Genomic DNA, 22,734 nt, shown 5'->3' with positions numbered 1-22,734 from the left:
TCTGTTATTTTTCATTTCATAGACATTTCATCTGCACTTTTTAAGGTTTCTAGCAGTGAAACACCTACATCAAGGTTGACCAGGAATAAAGTTGTTTGACACTCACTTTTTGTGTTCCCATTACTTGGTTTGTTTTTTTTTTCATTACTTATTCCCTTATCAAACTTACTTACTTCAGTGTGCCTTTCTTTTCCACCTCCACATACTGAATTTTTATGAAGGAATATCAGCAATGAATTAAAGTCTCTGTAGGAGTTAGAATAATTGGAGGTGAACAAGCAATCATAAACACTGTATAAAAAAAAAAAATCCTGAAAAGAGTTTACTGAATTTATTAAGAATGCGCAGTGCTTGGAAGAATAATTTGTTCTTGGCTGTGCTGCCCAGTAAATGTAAGGTGAATATGTTTGTGGAAATAAGTTGTGTATTTCCTGTTTATTATACATACAGCAAGACTATTGTGTTCCAGGGATGCTTGAGTTGTACAGCTAACTTTCAGTAATACAAAAGGATAGGTGTTAAGAAGACATTTGAGAAGGAAATGTCTTTTTAGCCTTGTTTTTACCAGATGTGTAATATGGCTAAATTAACCTTAAAGGGAATATTTTAAAGGCATGCACGTACATGTTAAAAGCTTTATAGTCTTGGTGCTTCAAGTAAGACTTAGGCACCAGGAGGAAGAAGGAAAATATTTAGAGGAAAATGAGACCTTGGAAGAAAAAAATGAAGATCTCAAAAAGGAACTTAAACTGAACGAGGAAGCCTTAACACACACGGTTTTTCAGTACAGTGTACAGCTGAACTTATTAAAGACAGAATCTGCAGTGCTAACTTCCAAACTTGAGCAGACGAAAGAAAGCAAAGACAGACTAGAGACAGAAATTGAATCATTTCGTTCCCGCCTGAACACTACTGTTCAAGAACTTGAACGTCATCAGTCATCAAAAAGTGATGTCGAACGAACATTTCAGAGAGAATGCGATGAATGGCTTCGCTTGCAAGACAAGCTTCATCATGACCTCTCTGATGTGTGAGAAACCAACAAGAGCTTGTCTCAGCAGCTGAGTAAAGCTGAAAGCAAAGCTAATAGTCTAGAAAATGAGCTTCACCAGTTGAAACAAACACTCCGAGAAAAAACATTGCTTTTAGAAATGACACAAAAAGAATTAAGTCAAGCCCAGTGTCAGGCAAAGGAATGTGATGATGCTCAACAACTTGAGAAAGATCAAGTAAGCAAACTTGTAATAAAGCAGGAATCCATGCAGGAGCGATTGGCCCAGCTCCAGAGTGAAAACCTTTTACTCCGTCAGCTATTGGAAGTGTCCTGGTTTCATCTGGGATAGAGTTAACTGTCTTCCTCGTAGCTGGTACAGTGCTATATTTTGAGTTCAGTATGCAAAGAATGTTGATAACACTGATGTTTTCAGTTGTTGCTCAGTACTGTTTAGACTAATGTCAAGGATTTTTCAGCTTCTCATGCCCAGCCAGCGAGAAAGCTGGAGGGGCACAAGAAGTTGGCACAGGACACAGCCAGGGCACCTGACCCAAACTGGCCAACGGTGTATTCCATACCATGTGACGTCCCATCTAGTATAGGAAGGGGGAAGTGGGGGCAGGGAATCGCTGCTCGGGGGACTGGCTGGGTGTCGGTCGGCGGGTGGTGAGCAATTGCACTGCGCATCATTTGTACATTCCAATCCTTTCCTTATTACTGTTGTCATTTTATTAGTGTTATCATTATCATTATTAGTTTCTTCTTTTCTGTTCTATTAAACCGTTCTTATCTCAACCCACGGGTTTTGCTCCTTTTCCCGATTTTCTCCCCCATCCCACTGGGTGGGGGGGGAGTGAGTGAGCGGCTGCGTGGTGTTTAGTTGCTGGCTGGGGTTAAACCACGACAGGAAGATATGCAGAACAAGGGGATCATCAAAGAAAAAGTAGTGAATGATGTGCAGGACCGGTTTAATGATATTTTCAACAAACTCAGAGCTGATACCGAAAAGCAAGTTTACCTAGTGGAAGAGAGAAACAAGGAATTAAATGCTAAGTGTACTGATTTAAGAGAACAAGTCTTTAAATACGAGACTGACAAAGTAGAAAGAGAGGTAAAGTATGCACTTAGAAAGAACAATTTAAAGTTTGTGAGTTCTTGAAATTATTTTATGTTTCTAAAATGTACCAGGCCTAAGTTACATGCGTGGGACCAAATAATGCTGATTTGTTCTGGTTTGTCACGTGTCTCTTGGAACTGTGGAAGGTTTTGGCAAACAGGATGTTGCTGTTGAGATCTGAGCAGAGAACAGAAGAAGGGTATCCAAGTCTAAGCTTCGATCAAGAGAAGTGATTCTTCTCTAGAACTTTTTTCATCTCTTTTCCTTAGTCCATTTTATGCCCTATAGAATGGTTTTATGTGTTGTGGACACATATTTAGCTAACGGTCGCAAGAGCATTCCAGACGCCTTTAGAAGGCCATGAACAGAATAAACAAGAAGACAAAAAAAGAGAGATACCAATTAGAAGAACACAGGTGCGCATTCCACGATAAAGGGAACTTGGCACAAAGAACCTCAATTCGGCAGCTTATCTTGACCAATTAGACTGAGACAAGTTTCGTGTGTTTTAGTTAATACAACCAATTATGCCTTATTTTTATGCGCGTGTACAGTGTTGATATAACCAATCATTAGGTGTAACTAGGCACGTGGACAGCACATGCTAACCAATCTTTAATTTGCTTACGCGTGAACGGGAACTAGAATGAGCATATAAACCGAGCTATTTTGGCAATAAAGTGGCATCTGCTTGATCATATTGATTGTGTGCAGTGTCCGTGACTTCCGCGTCAACATTTATGTATTTGTTGTTTTTTATATATGTATTGCACTGATGACACAAATGAGAGTGGTAGAAAAGGAAGAACCATCCAATATGTGAGGGTTGAGAAATGAAGATGCAGACAAGTGAAGTGGTGGGGGATGGATTTTTATTAAGCTCTGAAAGAAAAAAAAAAAATCGCTTTTCCATAAGTTGCTATCAAAATGTATTAGTAGTGTCCAGGTGTTAATTTATGTATGTGTTTTGGGGGTTCCGAGGGGCCTGCCTGTTCCTTGAGATCATTTCACACACTGACCTAGGTTTCCTCTTCTCTGTTTTATGATGCGTAGTCATATTTAAATGTGTTCTTTCTTTGTGGCTCTGTGAAAGACTAATTAACTCGACAGAAGACTCATTAGGACATCAGTTAAACTGTCTTTCTGCAAATGCACACAGTACATGAGTATGAAACATGCTCCTATGCAGAGCACGAGCATAATTTTATGTCAGTCAAACATGCATGAACTAAGGGCTGCTCCCATTTCTGCATATAGGTGGTTTTGTCAAGAGAAAGGGTGGAAGAGAATAAAGGCAGGGGCAGGAGTAAGGAATAGGTGTGACAGTTGAAAAAGCTATAGGTAATGGGAGAATGCATTATTATATATGTTCCTAGGAGTAGGTAGGATCTTCTCTAGTGATAGAGTATTCTACCAATGCCAGGTAGAGCAATGATTTGAAAGTTGCCTTACCCATTTTGCTTAATCTTCCTTTACTTTCTGGAAAACAGTAACTAATCGCATTCAGTATTTAGACACTCTGGTGTAAGGTCTCCCTTAGTGATTTGAATAGTGATTTAAAATTCCATTTCCTTCTTCCTAACAAATCCAGAATCTTTGAGTGAGGTAAATATCTGCATGTGTCAGATAAACACCTTATCCTTCATTTGTCAGTTACTTTAAGGGCTAGGGGGGAGAACTCCAGCAGTGCTGTCAATCATTTTAACCTGTGAATTGCTTTGTATTCTCACTACCAAAATAACAGGTTCCTTGTGAAGATACTAGATAGATAGATATGAACTATCCAGATTTCCAGATTTTTGTAAACCTAATCTGTCAGTTTAAAGGCAGTTGTTATTCTAAAATGAACTCGGAAAGAAGACTGCAAGAGGATGTGATTCAACACATGCTTAAAGTGTATCTCAAAAGAGCTTTCAGATATATGTATTCCTTTAATTATATTTGTATAATGGAGGAATAGAACAAAGAACGATCTAATACGAAGTCCTGCCTGTAGTCATCAGAGTAGTGTCTGCAGTCAAACTGTGGCTCTTCCATTGCAACAGATTGCTTTGGATTTTGTCAGAAAAAAATATATGATTGGAGCATGTGCTTGTGTATTGTTCCAAGAAGAATAATACTTGAGCCTTTTTGCTGTATTAGGAAACAGAAATCCTCATGAACAGCTGCCGATAGTTTGGAGGTGCTCAGCTGAGAAAGATAAAGAGAGGCCATTATCTGTGCAGATGCCTGCTGGTGGCAGGCAGAATCTCATGTCTTTGAGTTCAGTCAATCAAGGTCTAATTGTATAATCAAATAAGTTGAAGTAAAGGGATATTTCACATTCTTACAACTTTGTTCATGCTCATTTAACTGCTTCATTAGGGCATGGTCAGACAGCTGCAGCAGGAGCTTGCCGATGCTCTTAAAAAGCAATCTATGTCAGAAGCTTCACTTGAAGTTACCATGCGCTACTGCAGTGACCTGGAGGAAGACAAGCTGCGCTTGCAAAAGGAACTGGAAAAGGTTAAAACTAAGGTATATAATGTCTGTAACTGTATGAATAAATCTAAAGGTGGCTGATGAAAGTAGGAGCGAATGTTGTCCTAAAACCCTAGAAAAAACTTCAACAGGATAGATATAATGATGTGTGAATGCATTGCACTGTTTTCTAAACTTGGTGTCCAAGTCTTTGACATGAGGACACTATGTCCTTACCTGGACAAAGGTTTGTAATTGCTAAGGTGCTTTGCAAAATACACTGATGTGTCTGTAGCTGATTGCATCTGGTTTGGCCAAGCAGGTTGACTGATTTCAGAAGAACAGTAGAAATACTGGACTGCTGCATTTGGGCTTTTTTTATGCTGTCTATGCTTCCTCCCCCCCCCCCCCCCCCCACCACTAGGTAATATGTTTTCAATTCTGAATGCTGTTCTAACTTATTCTGTGTATATATTTTTTTGCTTGATTCAATTTTTTCCCCCTTCTTTGTCCCTGCTGTAATTTGCCATCCTTAAGCAGCCTTCTTGCAAGTGAATTGTAAGCTACTTTTCTGAGGCGGGGACCACCTTTTGCAGTGTTCTTACAAAAACTGAAGTATAGAGGCCTCGGAGTTCTGAAATAGAAATCATCTTAAATTTCCTTATGAGGGAGTTGTGAAGTCACTTTAGGAGAAGGATGAACTTTTTAATTCGTTTTTTTCAATGGAGGAGCAAACAAGTGGATGCAAATACTGAATATAGGCTGCTCAGAAAGCAGCCTGGTCCATTCCCCAGCTTTCTGGTTTTGAGAGTTTTCCCATGCTACTATGGCAAGTCCCACTTAATGCTCTAAAATGTGAGGATTTGACACTAGTTCATTTTCTTCATAGGAGCTTGTTCGGTGCTATGTTTTGAATTTGTGATGAAAACAGTGTTAACACCACAGGGGTGATTTAGTTATGGCTGAGCAGGGCTTGCACAGTGTCAAGGCCTTTTCTATTTCTCCTACTGCCCTGCCAGCAAGTAGGCTGCGGGGTGCCCAAGGAGCTGGGGCAGGGGGGCACAGCCAGACAGCTGACTCCAAATGACCATCCCGTATGACATCATGCTCAGCAATAAAACCTGCAGGGAAGAAGGAAGAAGGGATGGACATATGGAGATATGGCATTTGTCTTTCCAAGTAACCATTAGGTATGATGAAGCCCTGCTTTCCTGGAAGTGGCTGAAAAACTGCCTGCCAATGAGAAGTAGTGAATGAATTCTTTGTTTTGCTTTGCTCGCACAGGCAGCTTTAACTTTACCTATGAAACTGTCTTTATCTCAACCCACAAGTTTTCTCACTCTTACCCTGCCGATGCTCTCCTCCATCCCACAGGGGTGGGGAGTGAGTGAGTGGCTGGGTGGTGCTGAGCTGCCTACTAGGGTTAAACCATGACAGATGCTAGATAGGATGGAAGTTGTGGGCAGGGGGGAGATCTGTGGTTGAAAGCTGAGAGAGGAGACTGGACTTGGGAGGTCCGTGTTACCTTTGCAGCTTTGTCACAGCTTGCCCTTGAGACCACGTTAGCTTCCTTTCCCGCCTGCGAACAGGTGCTGGTACTGTCCTGCCATGCAGGGAGCTAAGGTAAAGAATTAGGTGAGGCGATGCTGTACAGTAGCGGGCAGAGCACTTTCTCGCTCTCAGGAGATGTCGAGCTGTTACAGAGGCAGTGAGAGTAGGGTATTTTCTGTGGTGGGCACTAGAGGAATTATTATATTAAAAAGCATGTATTGTTAGGAACTCTGGAGGACCTCTGGAAGAAAGATTAGGGTGATCTTGTGTGTGTGTGTGTGCGAGTGTCATCTTATCCCCCAAAGCTGCAACCTCATCTTGTCACTTCTAGAGTGTGCATTCTTTCCACCAGCTTCAACTGCTGCTCTTGGTTACGTTTCCTGAGGTGTGTTGTACACTTCATGTTAACCTTAACTGTAGATGTTGGATGGGGAGAGGAGAGCTTAGACCTGTTTCCATTTAAGTTACTGCTTTCTACTGCAGTGCTGTCTTTCCAGTCACCTTAGTTTCTTCTTTTGCCGCTGTTGCTTTCACAGATGCAAAAGCAGAATGTGCTGCCTCTGACATCAAAGGACTCCCACAGCATGTGGGAAGAGCACTTGAAGTCAAGATCCCACCTTGAAGAGCGTGTTGCTCAGCTTGACAGAGAAAAGGCTGAACTCCTGGAACAGGTGAGCCCAGTAAATTCTCTGGACGCCTAGCCAATACCCCGGAGAACTGTGTCTACCTTTTTGTCGAGTTCTTACAGCCAGGTTTTTCTGTTATCCTTGCCGTTCAGGCACTGAGTATCTTGTGATTTGGGTGTCAGCCAGGAAGCAAATAAAAGCTGGCTGGGTATCTTTGTGTAAATTCTGGCATGGTTCTATTGGGAAGAGTTCCCAATGTGGTTTGCTATCCGTTGAGCACATTGAGCAAGGCTGCAGTTCCCCAGTTATTTCTTGGATTCCTTCTGGTCATCTTCTGACGCCTTGGTTTCTGGGCAGGGTTAAAATGCTTCATGTTTCCAGTGCAATGTATGGAGGAGCTGCTGCATGTTTTCAGGGTAGTGGGAGCTTAAAAGCCTCCCAGAAAAATGTACTGCAGGAATTTTGGGCAAATGAACTAGTACTTGGGAAACAAGAAATGGCTGCCAGTTTCCAAGGGGCAGTCTTTCCCTTTTCTCCTTTTCTGTAGAGGAAAAATGGAAGTACAAAGTCAAAACAGCTGCCAGCTCTCCTCTGGTTTGGCTGAGAAAACACCAAGAGGAAGAACAAGATGTGAATAAGTAAATACCCCCAGAGGAGAGAGGGAGGTAATAGCAGAGGGAAATGAAACATTGAAGAATTGCAAAAGATCAAATTCCTCTGCAAGCCCCTGCCTGCTGGTCATTGAAGATCCCATGAAAGCATTAGATTGATCTGTGTTCTCCCACGATGTACATACCTACGTAATCCCTGTTATGAGTAGAGGAACTGCCGAAAGTGTCCTGCAGCATCTTTTCCACCTTTTTGCCTTGAAGCGTTAGAAGAGCCTTTGCCTCAGTGGGGTCATCTGTTTCTGTTGTTAGGTGTTGGCCTGTTTGATGTGAAACCCGAAGTGATTAAATGTTCTCAGGAACTTTGTCCCTTGGCGTTCTGTGGAACTTGGCTAACAGATGGAGGCATACTGCAGCTTCTCTGTGGAGAATGTTAGATGCATATACTGTGCGTAGATACTGTTCCTACGCTGTGTGTGTCATGTATCTCTTCTATTTTGAAAGTGTGAGACTGAAAGAAAGAAAGTGAAGAAGCTGGTAGAGTTGAAACGCCCAGTCGAACTGCGTCTGGACCAAGAAATGAAAAGAAACATTGAACTGCAGAAAGACTGTAAGAGGTATGGCTTTTTAGTATGGTGAAGAGGTATCCCTGAGTAGGAGTCAAGCTTTATTGAACTTCACTGTAAAAACAGGTGTATGTAACTGTGAGAAAATTCAAGCCCCGTGTTAGTTCTTGCAGGGCGCTTCTGTGCATGAGTCCATCGTTTTCAATAGCTGCCAAAAGAACTGCAAATGCAGGTTGCTCTGCGGTTCTCCTGGGGGGAAGGAAGTCTTTTATTCCTCTTTTCAGGTGAAATTTGGACCTTTCAAGGGGTTTGTGGCACAGTAATGCTGTTTTTTTCTCAGTAATTGCTGGCGTGTAAAGCACGTTCAAGATGAAGCAAGCCATGTCTGCGCTGTTTACGTAAGAGTGTGGGAAAAAGGCCGGTTATTCCATTGCTTCATTGTTTTCTTGACTTATTCGTTGTGTAGGTTGAAGAAGCTTCTGAGCAGAGCTGTGAGAAAACCAAGCATATATGAGGAGAGAGAGATGGAGTCCCAGCCTAGTTTACAGAAAGAAATGAAGAATAACTGCCCTGAAACACTCAATGAAGTTGGTAGATTAAGAACAAAGGTTAGCTCTGGTTTGTTTGGGGTTTTTTGGTGGTGCTGTTTTTTCTTTTGAAAAACCTGTGTTATTCTTTCCCTGTACTACTTTTCATGCTGTTGATTTTTTTTTCTTTGCTGTATGTTAGAAGTGACTGCCTTTTCTTGATGCTCCTTCTACTGTTACAGTAGTAGATGTCTATAATACTGATGTAGTTATCATTATAGGTAAAGATGAAAACATAATGTGCAAAGCAGTATCTGCAAGGACACATCAAGGGCAGGCTGTTCTGTAGAGGAAGGGCGAGCCGAGAGTCGCAGCAAGGCTGGCAGGGTCCATGAGCTCATGGGCAGTCCCACAGGCCCTCACCAAGAAGAGCAGAATAGGTCCGGTGACAGCAAGCAGGGTCAGCCAAGAGTGCAGATCGCCAGGCCAGTCCATAGGGACTGCAGTCCTACCAGGATGTCACGTCCATGGGTGAGGTTCAGGGCTGAGAGCAGTAAGGCTCGGCACAGGCCTGGCTGCAGCTTGAGGCCATGGCAGCGTCTTCTAGGTCTTACAGATTAATTCCTTCTCTGGAAGAGAGGGAATTAACACCACCGTTACTGGGAACAACTGTATGAAGTTGGCTTTGCCCGAGGTCACCCCTTGAGCTCTGTCTTAGGCAGGAGTTGAGCAGAAGGCAGTTCAGGTTTTGCTTTTCTAAACGGTGTCGTTGTTTCCCAGGGCGCGATGCAGTTGAGGCGATGCAGAAAAAATTCTGTAACTTATTGCTCGCTAGTAGCTGTCTCGGCCCATCTTTCCCTTGTCATGGGCACCCAGAAGTAGATTTCCCAGAAGTGCTTTTGAGGTTGCTCTGGCTGTTCAGTAGCACGTAACCTTTTATCTACTTCTCCGCTCATTGCTCAGATTTGTTGCTAGAGCAGCCATGTTTCAGAGCTACGTTCGTATTTGGAAGGCATTGTAGAATGAGTCAACTGCCTTTGCAGTGGCTCCTTTTTAGTCCAGAAGTCAGTAGTGGGTTTGTGTTTCTGTTGGAGAGTTGTTTCGAATGACAGGGAAGGCCGTTACATTTAGGTGGTTTTAGATAAGTCTAAAGTTTCTACTTTGCTAGAGACTCTTTCAAGTGTTTAGTATGCTGGTTTCCTCCACTTTTATTAAAAAAAGACAGGGTATTATGTTTTATCTTCAACAGGTACAGAAAATGTATGTTTCTGGAGGGGGAAGAGGAGGATAGAGCTGTAGTTGACCGTTGGGACTTACTGAAAGTCTGATATTTCCTGCAAATTTTTAAAAACAAACTGCGGCTTCGACCTAAAGAGAATATGTCTTCCTCCACCACCGCTGTAAAAGCTGTGTTCTGAACCACTATTTACAAATCTTTCAGTGTAATGGAAAAAAAAGAGCATCTGTTTCTTGTCTTGTCAGTTCTGTAATGAAGCTTTGATTGTGTTGACAGCATGTAAACTTTCCTCTAAAGCATGACACGTGTTGTTTCTGATGAAACCAGAAGGTGGCTAGGTATGGGGGTGTGTGATTTCCCGTGAGCATATGAGCACCTCATGGAAGAATAGCCTTAGTGCTTTTCCACTTAGCCCTATGCGTGAAATGCTGCTAGTTTGGCACCTCTCGGTCCTCTTGATACCTACTGCAGAAGAACTGAGAAAGGATGGGAGCCTGAGGAATCCTATCAGGAATGTTGTGAAAGCTGTTCTTGTTTTAAAAGAAGAGACTGGTTTCACTTTGGTTTTAATACTGAGTCAGCAGATGGTAAGTACAGCCTCGATGGCCAACCCCTTTACTGATTTTCACAGAACTGAGTAATTGTAGATCTGAGTTCCCCGGTTTTGGGGGTTCTTTTTTTTTTTTTGCTGTCTACAGGTTGGTGAACTTTCCCAGCAGCTGGAGATAGAGTCTAAAAAATGCATGCAGCTAGAAGCACAAAATCAGGGTTTGCGAGAAGAGTTGTCCACCATGCGTGGGAACCATGAAAAACTGGAGAAGAGCAAATGCCAGCTGAAAGAAGAGGTGGCTAACCTCAAACATCATTTGGAGACTAACATGGTGGATCGCAGCCAACTAGAACAATATAAAAGAGAGATGGAAGAACGAGCCGGACAAGAGATAAGACAAAAGCTACAAGAAGTCAATCTGTTTTTGCAGGTAAGTGAATTTCTCACATGTGTCTGTAGTCTCTATTACATACTTTTGTTGTGGTTGTCATTTTTTTAGTATTTTAGTTTTGGTGCCTGATTCTGTCTGTTAGTGCTGTACTTCTGTCTTTCGTAAAGGGCAGTGGGAGAAGAGAATATGGTTGGGCAAGAGTGCTTTCATGTGTGTGTAATGTGCCTGCAGGTCCCTGAATCAAAAGCTTGCCCAAGGTAGATTTCCGTTTTGCAGTTCTTGGGGGGGCGGGGGGGGGGGGGGGAGGTTATCACTGTCCGCTGGTCGTGTTCATCCTTGAATGGGTGTTGTAACTTCCAGTTGTCATGGCCAGGCATACAGGTCCTCCTTTGCCATTGTACGGGGAAAAGTGCTCAGAAAAGAAGTCACCACAGTTGCGGGGTGGGGGCTGGAGATGAGGGATCCTTATAATTTCTTTGAGGAATCCTTTTCTATATGCGCTGTCCTACAGAGATGGTGTTCTCTCATTAGTAGCTTTGATGAACAATAGTGCTAAGAGGGGGGCTCTTTCTGAAGAACTATTTAATGTGGTAGTTCCAGGGTTCTGCCTTGATTGCTGATGGTAGTGAGGAGGCACAGTTGCCTCACCGAGTGAAGCTGGGCCCCTTGAAATTGGGTACGTGCAATTGACTGGCAGGGAGAGTTCTCTTCTTCTTTGCAGTGGTTGAAAGTGCGTTATCTGCTTCAGACGCAGGCAGCCTCCCAGGACAGATTAGAACAAATCAGAGCCAGTCATCTCGCTTCACTGAGAAACCAGCTAAAAGACAGAATTGGAGATCTTGAACGTGCATTGGACAGAATAAAAAATACGGAACAAGACAGTATTCTTCAAAAAGAATCCACGCAGGCAGAAGTGGAAAGGTACAAAGAGCTGTACCTGGAGGAAGTAAAAATAAGAAGATGCCTAGCAAATAAACTGGAAAGGTAAACTTATGCTTTTTTGGAGTGCTAATAAGATACTACTTTTTCCTCATGCATTTTCCTCCTAAAATCCCTCTTCTGCATCTGGTAGCATTATGTGTGTAAGCATAAGAAGGCATATTTCCGAGGAAAGTAGCTTAAGACCCTTTCCCTTCATTACAACTGTCTTCATTTCTCTTTAGTGTTCCAGCAGTAACACCACTTACCATGGCATCAATAGGGTATTCTGTGTGTGGCAGAAAAGATAAATTTCATGTCCTTTATTGCTTGAATAAGGATAGGCACTTCAGAGAACAGAATTTGATTCTGGGAAGCAAAACAGAAAAAAAAAAAATTTTTTTTGGCTTCCATTTTAGCAGCATGTCTGAGGTTTGAGCTTTCCTTGGGAAAGGAAGGGTAGTCCAGAGTTCTTATGCAGGTGAAGTACCTTTCAGAAGAAGCTGTGCAAACACATGGTATTCACGGATTGTTTTGAAGCCCTAATGCTGAGAAGTCATAAGTGTTGGTAACTCTTGCTGCTGCTTGCAGGTAGTGTGACTTCCTAGAAATAGGCTCTGCGCCAAGACTTCCGATCAAATTATATTCTTGTTTTAAAGGCTCTTAATCCCTTCCACTTTCAGAAGTCGAAGAATAGTCAAAGACCTGGGGGGTGACTTTGCAAAAGTGTCATTACCAAAGATAATTCTTCGTATGCTTCTGAATGTTTCAGAGCTGATGAGAGACTAGCAGAAGCCAATGCTAAGCTCCTTCAGGAGCGCCACAGAAGCAGACCTTTCATCGCAAGCAGCATTGTCAGTGGAGGTCTGGCTGCAAGTCCAGTTCTGTATTCAACTGAAGTGGGACATCTTGGCAACCATTTGGCGCTGAACAGAAGTCAAAGTCTAGGAGGAAGCTTCCTAAGCCAAACCGGGAACGCATTATCGTCAAGAAACAGGGTTGAAGCCTATGTGGCTAAGGTAAGAATTTTGAAATACTATTCTCAACTACTGCTCAAGAGTATCCGTAAGCAAGGTTTTGCTTTTCAGCCTGAAGTTAGAATCCATTTATAGTTCCAAACTCTGTGGTCTAATATGCCCAAACAATTGCTCATCATCAAAACAGTACACAAGTATATGTGGTAGGGGTGAAGACTTTTGGTCATCAGGGTTGTACAAATTTTCCAAGAGTGCTCAAAACCCCCAAAATTCTGAAATCTAAATAATGAGCTGTGTAACTACATTCTTTTACAAGAGAAACTGTGATAAAGAATACTGTGGCATAGGAAGTTCCCAGCTAAGCTCTTCATTAAATTTTAATGTATAGTATGTATGACCTGTTTAAAATGGCTAACTTGGAATGCAAAATCCCATCAGACTTCTTTGTTTGAGACGCCTTTTCCTTCCTGACTGATCTTCATTCTCGCGGTTTCTTCACTGCAACTTGTTTTAGTACATGAATAGCAATAAAGGGGTGCTTCAAAAATAGGATGATATGAACGGGATCGCCTAATTTCTCACTTTATACTTACTTCAGTGCGGGGTGTATACTATGTGTAGGAGGCATTTGTTTTTGTAGCTCCTGCTATGTGTTATTACAAGAACAGGTAAAATTAGCTACTCTTCAGGAAGTCTTCATAGCTTTCTAATTTTGCAGCAATGCTGCAACCTCTGCAATACTTCTGGTCAAAGTATGCCCTGTAATTAGCAGTCAGTGTGATAGCACATCCCTCACAGAATGGTGAACATTATATTGTGAGACTTGGAAACCAGATGTCAACAGTTGTAATCAGTTTCCACCTAGCATAGGATTGAGGCATGGACAAGCTTCTGTGTTCAGTTGGTGTTCTATCCCTCGTGCATTCTGGTGCTGAATGAATGTGAGAAGTATTCATTCACTTTTTTTAAGTCCATCTCAGTTCAGTGGTCCCACCCACCTTGGAGAGAATCCCTGTAAACAATGTGACTACATACTGCACCTGGTTTAAGGGGAAAAAAAAAAAAAAAGCCCAAACCCAACAAAACAAAAACGGACAAAGCAGTGTAGGTAATGCGTAGCAGTGGCAGTTAAGATGAATGACTCTGTATCACTGTGAATGTGTTTTTCAGGTCAGAGGGTGGCCATACATTAGGGAAAGAACTCGGGAGGCAATTGGTACTGTACCATCTGCAGGGGCTATTCAGCAGGCAAGCAGTAGAAAGGAGGCAAAATTCAGGGACCCACTGCAAAAGTGAAAAGGAGAAGGCCAGGATGAGGGAACAAGAGGGGAAGGGAGCAGGGAACAAGTGAGGAAAAGAACAGACAGAGAGGTGGGAGCAAGATGTTAAAAGAAGAAAAAGGCAAAGGAGGAAACCATCAGACTTCTAGGAGAAACACTGCCCTAGTTTAAAAGAAAAGGGTTAACAGTTGTGCCTTTGTTGAAGAAGAAGAAACAGGAAGAAAAGACAGTCAAGGGGGAGAAAGTGGGAGTACTCAGTGCTTCTTAACTGAATTACAGCAACATTCTTCAAGTAGTCCTTTCCATCTTAATTTTCCAGAAGAAATTGGAAGTCTCTGGGCATCTCAAAGTTTTTGTCACTGTCAGGATAGATACCTTTACTGGTTTACTAGCTTCCCTTAAGTATATTCCAGAGATTAAATATTTTAAAAGGCTACTTCACAGCTCATGGGTTTTTATACCGTTGCTAATATATGCAGATATGTATTTCAAATCATTATATAGGCTGCTTCAACGTCTTGTGAAAAATGGTTTCCAAATATACTTGTGACAAACATTTGAGCTAATTCCAAGAAAAGTGTGCATTAGATCTGAGGATGGCGATACTGTTCTCACTCAGTGTCCTGACTTCAACAGCACCTATAAAGTTTCTTTTCAGAGCATATGTCTCTCATTTTGTGATGGATTGCTGTGCTGGGGAATACTTTTAAGTTTTGGTACTGTTTTCTGAGGCTTTGCTTTAAAGGTTTAAAAAAACCCACAAAAATACCCGTCAGCCTTGAGCAGACTCTCAAGGAAGTTGAAGAACGATTACGTATGACATTTCCCCAGTCTCCAATTACTGATGTGAGGTGAGGTTTGGTTTTGTTAGTTTGGGGGCTTTCTTATATACCTAAATGTCTCCATCCTAGTGCAGTTTTGTTAGTAGGACTTAATCCCCTGAAGTCCCCTCTGAGCTTGTTTACAACCTGCAGAGACTTTTAGTTCATGTCAAGAGAGGAGCTGAGGATAATTTGCTCTTGCTAGACACAGTTTGTCTTCTCGTGATTAGCTTCTAATTCTAATATAGTATTAAATTCTAAAGTTTTCTTCCTTGAATGAAGGGGAGTAAAACTATGGCTAAATCCTCAGAGAACTTTCCCATTTCTTACCATTTCTACCAGGCTGTCTTAAGAAAAAGCTGGAATTCCCAGCATGCCTGTTTTCCCTCAATCAAAGCAGAAGGCTGGTCTCTGGGACTCGGAATTATCAGTGTGAATTTATCCTCTCTGTTACTAAATGCAGCTGCATGTCCTTTCATGATATTTCTTCCTGTAATCACCAGTTAGGGAACAACTGGGAGTAATTGTAATGGCACTGTCTGTAGCCCCAGGTCACTCAATGTTCAATGTATTCAGCAAAGTCTGAAAACGTGATCTTCTCTTTCAGAGTGCTTCAGAAAAAAGAAACAGGGCTCTCAGAGGTGCAGTAGTTGCTAGAGGACATGCATCTAAGTGGGTATTTCACTTAGCACTGCTGGTTTCAGTTTCCTCAGCTGGGTGCAGTATGTCATTAACAGTGTTTGAAGCCATACTGTATCTCTGAGGAGCTGAAAGGACAGAATTCCTGACTCGTGCGTCTACAAGAAGAGGATTGAACTGGAAAACAGGGCTTTAAGTCAGGAAGTAACAAAAGGGGAAAACCGCATGTATCCCTCTGCATAAAATAATGGGTGATGAATCTCCATCAGTTTCCAAATGCAAAAATACCAGATGCACAGTCTGTGCTGTCATTTCTGCAGGAGTCCTGTGCCATTCAGGAGACAAGATGGAACATGAGGAAAGAATGCAGAGATGACAGTTTTAGTCTATTTTGAAGTGCTTTGCAGGTTGTGCTGCTTAGTACTCTGCCTGTTCACCAGATTATTTAAAGACAGAAGAGTTTCTCTGACTCTAAGCCTTTTCTTCACTTCACTGTTTGCTTCAGTTATGCCTCAAATTTTTTCCAGTAACCTGGTTCCCTCCTACAGAATTGTCTTGCCTTTAAATTCAAGCTGAGCAGTGCTTTTTTGGCTGGAGATTACGAAGGCTCCTGCCACTAAAGCTTGTAATGACAGGGAGTTAAGGAGCTTAAATTGCAGTATGCCTCAGGTGGTCATCCTGCACTTCTTTTTTTCAGTCAAAGCTCACTGTGCAGATTTAGTGTTTCTCGCAGTAGCTTCCTCAAGGTGAGAAAGGCTATTTGAAGTACAGGACATCTCGTTCTTAAGAGGAGGATGTTTATGTAAATTTGGTTTGTGCAAAAGCTTTGAAATAGCTTCAGGGGCAAGGAGGTGAAAATACTTTGCACTGCTGTTACTCAAAATGCTGCTATTAATTCTTTGTCCATGCAACTGTTGGAAAAAACATTGGTAAATGATGCTGATTGCAAACAAGAGGAAGAAGTGCTACTCTGGCAAGTGGACACAGTTGCTTCTTTTAGACATAACTAAGGAATTTGGAGTTTAAAGGCTTGGATGATTTCACAGTTTTTCTAAACCACTACTTAACATGAGGTGATTATGCATATAGCCTTACACTTTGAAGATGGCCATGTTGCAAGCTCAGCAAAAAATGAGAAGTTTATTCTTAAAAAGAACATGAAGAAGAAAAGTGTTCCATTCCGGCATAGCCCCTTCCCCCTTATCAAATACATATGCTACAGAAATTAATAACCTTGAAATGGAAGTGCAGAAGTATCTTGAAAAATACAAAGTTGATATTGACGCGGGCTCATTAACCAGTAAAATCCCAATCACATGCAAATGTCTTGGGGTTTTTTTGGTTGGTTTTATTTTTATTAGAGCTCCAGTAATGAAGAATAAATTACAAGTACTTGAAAAATTCTGTGCATGTAATTACAAACAGTAACTGTAGCGACTAGCAGTCCCTTATGTTCTGCAAGGAGGTTGGCTGAATTTATTTCATGAATTGTGAACTTATTTCATAGTAGGACTTGTGTCATAAGAAGGATGTGTATTGCCTGTTCTTTACAGGAGTAGAGAGATCTTTGACGGGGTCTTTTTTTCTTTTATGATCTGGTCTACTGACTCCCAAACTGCTCATGAATTGGCATGTCACCATCCAGAACTAAGTTGAATCAAGCAGGTGAAACACAAATATGTTGTTAGTGGTCTGTGTGCCTTAATTTGGGAACTGCTGCAAGGAATGTCTGCTGCAAGTGCTGCAAGGAGGTTTTGGGACTGGAGTCTTGTTGTTAGGTTTAAAAAATGTGAAGCTTAAATCCTAACAGCTGTGCCAAAGGCTGGTGAAAATGAATGTGGGTGTCTTGACATAGAAAATCATAGTGAACTCTGCTAGCTGCAACCAGTGTGAATTAATGGATTTATGAAACCGGTTTTCCTACATCACGTGAGAAAGGGAATGTCTGCTTCCTACTCTATTTCTCAGTTTCTGTTCCTTTTCTGATTTCATTTTCCATCTGCACTCTTGTATTGTAGCAGTCTTTGCATTGTTAGCTTTTTTACTTGCTTTGTTTACGTGTAGGCCGTGTTCTTATTTCTCACTGAAGACCTTTGAACTTAAGGCCGTTTTTCTTCCTTCTTCAGCTCCTTAATCAAAACTCTGTTGTTCTCTCTCTTCTCTGCAGCGAGATACATGACAAGGTTTGTAGCCAGCATTGTTTAATGTTGGGTGGTATTTTGTACTGGAAACGTTTAGTCTATTTATGCTGTTAGGTTTTGATTGAAACTTACTGATGCGTTCACATTTTCCTAATACTGCAAATATTTTGAACTTGCTAGTTTGTCCAAGTGAAAGAATGACTGCCGCAGAGTACTTTCATGCTTTCTGTATTTGTAATGTTACGGCTTCGGATGTTTAACTACCACAGTAAGATGACAGTGCGTGGATTTCATCTGTTACAATGGAACTTCTTTAAACTACAGGAGCAGGCTGGTTTAGCCTCCTTGCCAGTTCTGATATTCAAAAAGTTCTTGGTAGTAACAGCGGTTGTGTCTGGAGTACCAGTACTGTTCTGAAGTTGAGTTGCTAGAGTCTGAGTATCATGTCATGGAGTCTTACAGGATCCAACTTACTCTGTGCTCAAACAATCCATGTGGGTAAGTAGAAGTCAACACTGCTTTCTCAAAAAGAATTCTTGAGCAGGTGACTGCTGCAAGGGAACCCAGTATGTTACTGCCTGGAGAGAGGTGCAGTGAGAAGAGAATGACCTGCTCAGGAGGTTTGGGATAGTCAGCTGTGATGCCTTTTCCAGGGGCTTGGGGGGAAGAACAGTGGAGGCAAGTTATAGTCCTCAAAGGTGTATTTTGCCTGGCTCTTCATTCCCTATTCAGAAATCAGTGTGTTGGCTTTATTTCCACCTATTTCTCTTTCCTCGGGCATGGATGAGATTCACAAAGATGGAACTGGAATGAATAAGAGGAAAACAAGGTTTTTTCTTCTCTTGATTCATCCACACGTGTTGTGGAGGGTCCTGTGGACCTTCTGGTCATGGTGAGGGCTCCAGAAACCAGGGAAAGTGGTTTCTTCTAACGCCTCAACTACTGCTGCTTTGCTTAGGATAGGCCCTGGGTTTGGGTCGTCTTTTGGTCTAGGCATTAGTTTTCCTGCTTTTTTCTGTTACCTCTGTCTCATTTCATGTGTTAGGAGGTCCCTTCTCCCCAGGATTTTGCTGCTGCTTGTACCTGCTTGAAAACAATTAGAGGTTTGGGGATTTGGAGGGGCCTTTTCTGTTGTTCTTCCAGCTCTGTGCTCCCCTCTTCTAGCTGTGAAGGCACAGACTATTCCAAGGAAGTACCACTGAGTGGTGGTTCTCCTGGAGGAGCTGGTGAATTTGGTCGCAGCTATCCCTGTAGGCCTGGAGAGAGGGCCCTTCCCTCCCCTCTGCTGGTTTACGGCCCCACTTCTTTGGCCTTTGGAGTTACTGCCTGTTACTGCTCCTCTTGCGAGGGTATGCAGATTGCTTCCCTTCCTGAGGCTTTTGCCTGTTGAGTACATAGTACAGTGTTTCAGTTCGTGGTGGTGGTGGTGGTGGTATGTATGTTGCTCATTTCATAAAATAAAGACTTATTCCCCCAGGGATTCAGTACTAAAATCAGAGAATCACAGGATGGGCGAGGGTGGAAGGGGCCTCGGAAGATCATCTAGTCCAGCCCCACCCCTGCTCAAAGCAGGGTCAGCCATAGCAGGTTGTTCAGGGTTATGTCCAGCTAGGTTTTGTACATCTCCACGGATGGACACTCCACAACCTTTTCTGGGCAACTTGTTCCAGGGTGTGACCATGCTTACAGTTTAAAAAGGAAAAAACCCAAACTTTCCTTATGTTAAAATGAAATTTCCTCTATTTTGATTTGTGCCCATTCCTCTTGTTCTTTTACTTGGCACTACTGACAAGAGTCTGGCTCCATCTTCTTTACTCACCCCACCAAGTATTTATATACATAGATAAGGTCTCCCTGAGCTTTCTCTGCTCCAGTAAAGAAACAGTCACAGCTCTCAGCCTCTCCACATAGCTCACGTGGTCCAAGCCCTTCAGCATCTTCGTGGCCCTCGTAGGCCTGGAAGCTGTGTGGTATCTATTTTGAAATTCACTTCTATGTGTCACAGACTTGATGGAAAAAATGTAGGAGCCACAAGTATCATCAAACGTAAACAACAGCATATAGCGCTTGGACTATGACTCTTCAAAAGATCTGACTTCTTCTTATGAAGACTTTGAAGTCAGAATCATAAGTGAGAATAACTTAATTGGTAGCAATAACCACCTTCTAGGGGAGAAAGGACTAAGTGCTCCTTAAGCTGATTTTGGTTACATAATAAACCCCACAGCTCTCGCTGTGTAGAAGCTGTAGCTGCTGCTGTTGTTTCTTTGTACAAAGTTTGCAAGAAAAAGTCACGTGTGTTGTTATATTCTATGTGTGTCGTGGTATTGGCAATAACAATAAAGAAGAATCCTGGCGTGATCTGCAGGAGCTCTTTCGATTTTCCATCTTAAAGTGGAGAAAAGAAGAATATTGGCACATGCTTTTTTCTATACAATGGTGTATGTCAATCCTGCAGCAGCTGCTCTTGCACTTCTCTTACGAAGCTGCAGAAGCCAGCCTCAACTGAATTTGTCCCTATGGATGGCATTTGTGCGGATCTCAGCATTTAGCTGACATTCTGCTCGTGTATTTGATGATAGACTTTTGCCATACCTTCATTGTAATAACACCACTGTGCTTCTTTCCTGTATATTTTTTAAATGCCCGGTTATAATCCAGCTGGTGAGTTACAGGTTGTTTTGTACTACAGTTAATGTTGCTCAGCAATGAGACTGCTACAGCCTGGCTGACCAAGAGTGTCTCTTCATTAAAAATCAAACCCCAAACCAAGATGTCTGTATTTGGGATGGTATTTGTAGTTTTTATCACATGTTATGTGGGGGTTTTAAGATTGTTTTAGAAGTTTAAAGTTACAGAAAGGTAACTTGCAAAATATTAACTGTACGTTTTCTGTATAATTCTAGGTACGGCGGGAACTGGATGAAAAAATCACTAAAGAACTTGAAGAGGGTAATGTGTCATTATGTTAGGATTGTTTTTAAGGAAACAGATGACTGTTCCTAACTCTTGAAAATAATGGCTTGAAAGCTGTCAAGTTCTTGTGCTAAGCGCAGGGTTTTTTCCTGCTAGCTTTCCAGTTTAGACTTGAATGTGAAAACTTCCTGCTTACCAACATACTGGGTAGAATGTTATGCGGTTGCCCGAAAAAAACCAAGCACAAAGAAAACTAACCCGTTTCCCCCACACAGATACACTTGGCTTAAGCTGAAGTCGCCTTTCGGTAGAGTTAATCCTCAAGCACATATATCAAATGTAAAAGAAGCCCTGGGAAAAGATTTTTGTAGACTTCAGCTGTTACTTCTCCTTCCACGTACATCAAGTGCATTCAGCACTAAACCATACCATACGCATTCTCTGCTGTTAGTTCTTGATTTTTGCCATGTGTCTTATTCATTGCTTGTATTTGTAGCTTATATGTTGCGGTCTTTTTTGGATAAGCAAGAAGATATAATCAGTGACAAAAGATAGCCTTCCTTTAGGAAAAGATCATTCAGTAGCGTTTAGGCAAACGTGAGTGGAATGCTTGTAATAGGTAGCATAAAACATGGGCCGTAATGTAAGGCCAGGTGTCCAAAGAGGAATTCCACCCATTTCACAGTTGTTCCTCCAGAGTCACTGCGTTGCAGTTCCCTGAAGATGTTCAGCGTGAGGCCTCTGGAATGTCTTTCACTAGCTTTAAAAGTACTGTTGACTAATAAGCACATGTGGAAAAAATGTGTTTCTCCCTTTGTGCCTAGCCCTTTCATTGTTATGTTCCTTTGGAAGTTTTTAAATCTGTCTGGATTGTAATCTCTCCAGTTACCCATAATGTTTTTACAGTGACTTACTTGGCCCTGTCTACTATAAAAGTAACACCAGGAATCTTGTCTCTGTTCTCCCTAGCCACTGCTGAACTTGAAACCGGATCTGCTGGATCTTCAAGAAATGTCCATGTTGACCAGGATCCCCTTTGCAGGGCAATACAGGAGTACCGCGATGTTCTAACCAAAAATTATCTGGTTTGAACAAAATGCTAGGCAAAGGCTTGGGAAATAATTTTGTTTACATAGCACATCTGTGGTTTCCCATCCTTCAGATTGTTCAGATGTGAAAACGTGGGGTTTTTTATTACCTGAATATAAATTCTATTAAATGGATGTCAAGCACGTTGCACTTACCTGATGGTTTATTGATGCACAGTTGTTTTATTTTGCACTCACACTAAGAACCATATCTATTTTTTCTGACTGGCAGATTGACTACTTTTGACTCTTGAGCTTGACAGAACTGTCAAAATGTTTCTTATTAAGGTAGATGCATTATTTTGCTCCACTCATGTTCTGTGTTTTAACAAAAGCATTCCCTTTGTTCTGTTTACTCCCTTCACTCGCCCTCCTCCTCGCCCTCACCCAGGGCCTGGCAGAGTCCGCCGGGTGCCTCCTGAGGAGATTGAAATAGACGGACGCCTGTGAAGTTGAAAGCAGACGACCCTTTATTGCTAAAACACACACATATTTATAGTCACATATTCTGCAAAGTCACTGTACACGCGCACAAGCATAAAATATGATTGGTTATATCAACACTGTACACACGCATAAACATAAGATATAATTGGTTATACTAACTCTGTACACGCACCTAAACATAGGACATAATTGGTTATACCAACTAAAACATGCGAAACTTGTCTCAGTCTGATTGGTCGAGATAAACTGCCGAATTGAGGGGTTTTGTGCCAAGTTCCCTTTATCGTGGAATGCACACCTGTGTTGTTCTAATTGGCATCTTTCTTTTTTTGTCTTCTTGTTTATTCTGTTCAAGGTCTTCTAAAGGCATTTGGAATGCTCTTGCGACCGTTAGCTAAATATGTGTCTACAATTCCCCCTGTTTTGTTTTTTGACAATTAATAACATGCTGTATTGCCCTTTGCAAAAACCTGTGAACACAGTTAATTAAACACGGCAAAAGCAACATTATACCTAATAAAATACATAAGAATAAAAGACTGTTCAGGTAATGCTGATGACACACAAAAAGAGGTTTGATTAATAGCTTTAGCCAGTGTCACCCAAACATTCTTACTGTCCTACGGCGTTAAACGATGTGGATCAATCACCGGTGTCACTGTCATGCTGCTTACTACAGTCAGTGTGTTCCATATGAATCTCAGCGTAAGGTTTCGTCCATTTAATTGGAATCCACTTCAGCCCATTTTCTGTGATGACACAAGCATAACCTCGGCCCCACGTTATTATCAATGCTTCTTTGGCATCAGCATTATCTATTTGCTTTTCAATAGCATCTCGCAGATGATCAATAAAGGACATATAAGGTTCCGTATTACCC

General features: G+C 41.8%; 1 protein-coding gene across 1 annotated transcript in view; it reads left to right on the top strand.

Annotated features, from left to right (window-relative positions):
- Window positions 1-21,410, top strand: part of LOC128143584 (ankyrin repeat domain-containing protein 26-like) — a 57,817-nt gene extending 36,407 nt beyond the window's left edge. The window contains 11 exon segments of the mRNA XM_052790943.1: window positions 599-1,319; window positions 1,902-2,105; window positions 4,476-4,628; window positions 6,659-6,793; window positions 7,861-7,973; window positions 8,389-8,530; window positions 10,385-10,666; window positions 10,859-10,884; window positions 12,318-12,564; window positions 20,310-20,355; window positions 21,289-21,410. Coding sequence (XP_052646903.1) covers window positions 599-1,319; window positions 1,902-2,105; window positions 4,476-4,628; window positions 6,659-6,793; window positions 7,861-7,973; window positions 8,389-8,530; window positions 10,385-10,666; window positions 10,859-10,884; window positions 12,318-12,564; window positions 20,310-20,355; window positions 21,289-21,410 — 2,191 coding nt within the window.
- The last annotated feature ends 1,324 nt before the right edge of the window (window positions 21,411-22,734 follow it).

Source organism: Harpia harpyja, chromosome 6 (assembly GCF_026419915.1).
Source record: "Harpia harpyja isolate bHarHar1 chromosome 6, bHarHar1 primary haplotype, whole genome shotgun sequence".
NCBI lineage: Eukaryota > Metazoa > Chordata > Aves > Accipitriformes > Accipitridae > Harpia > Harpia harpyja.
Note: the sequence above shows the minus strand (reverse complement) of the source record. Positions and strands in the feature narration are given on the sequence as shown.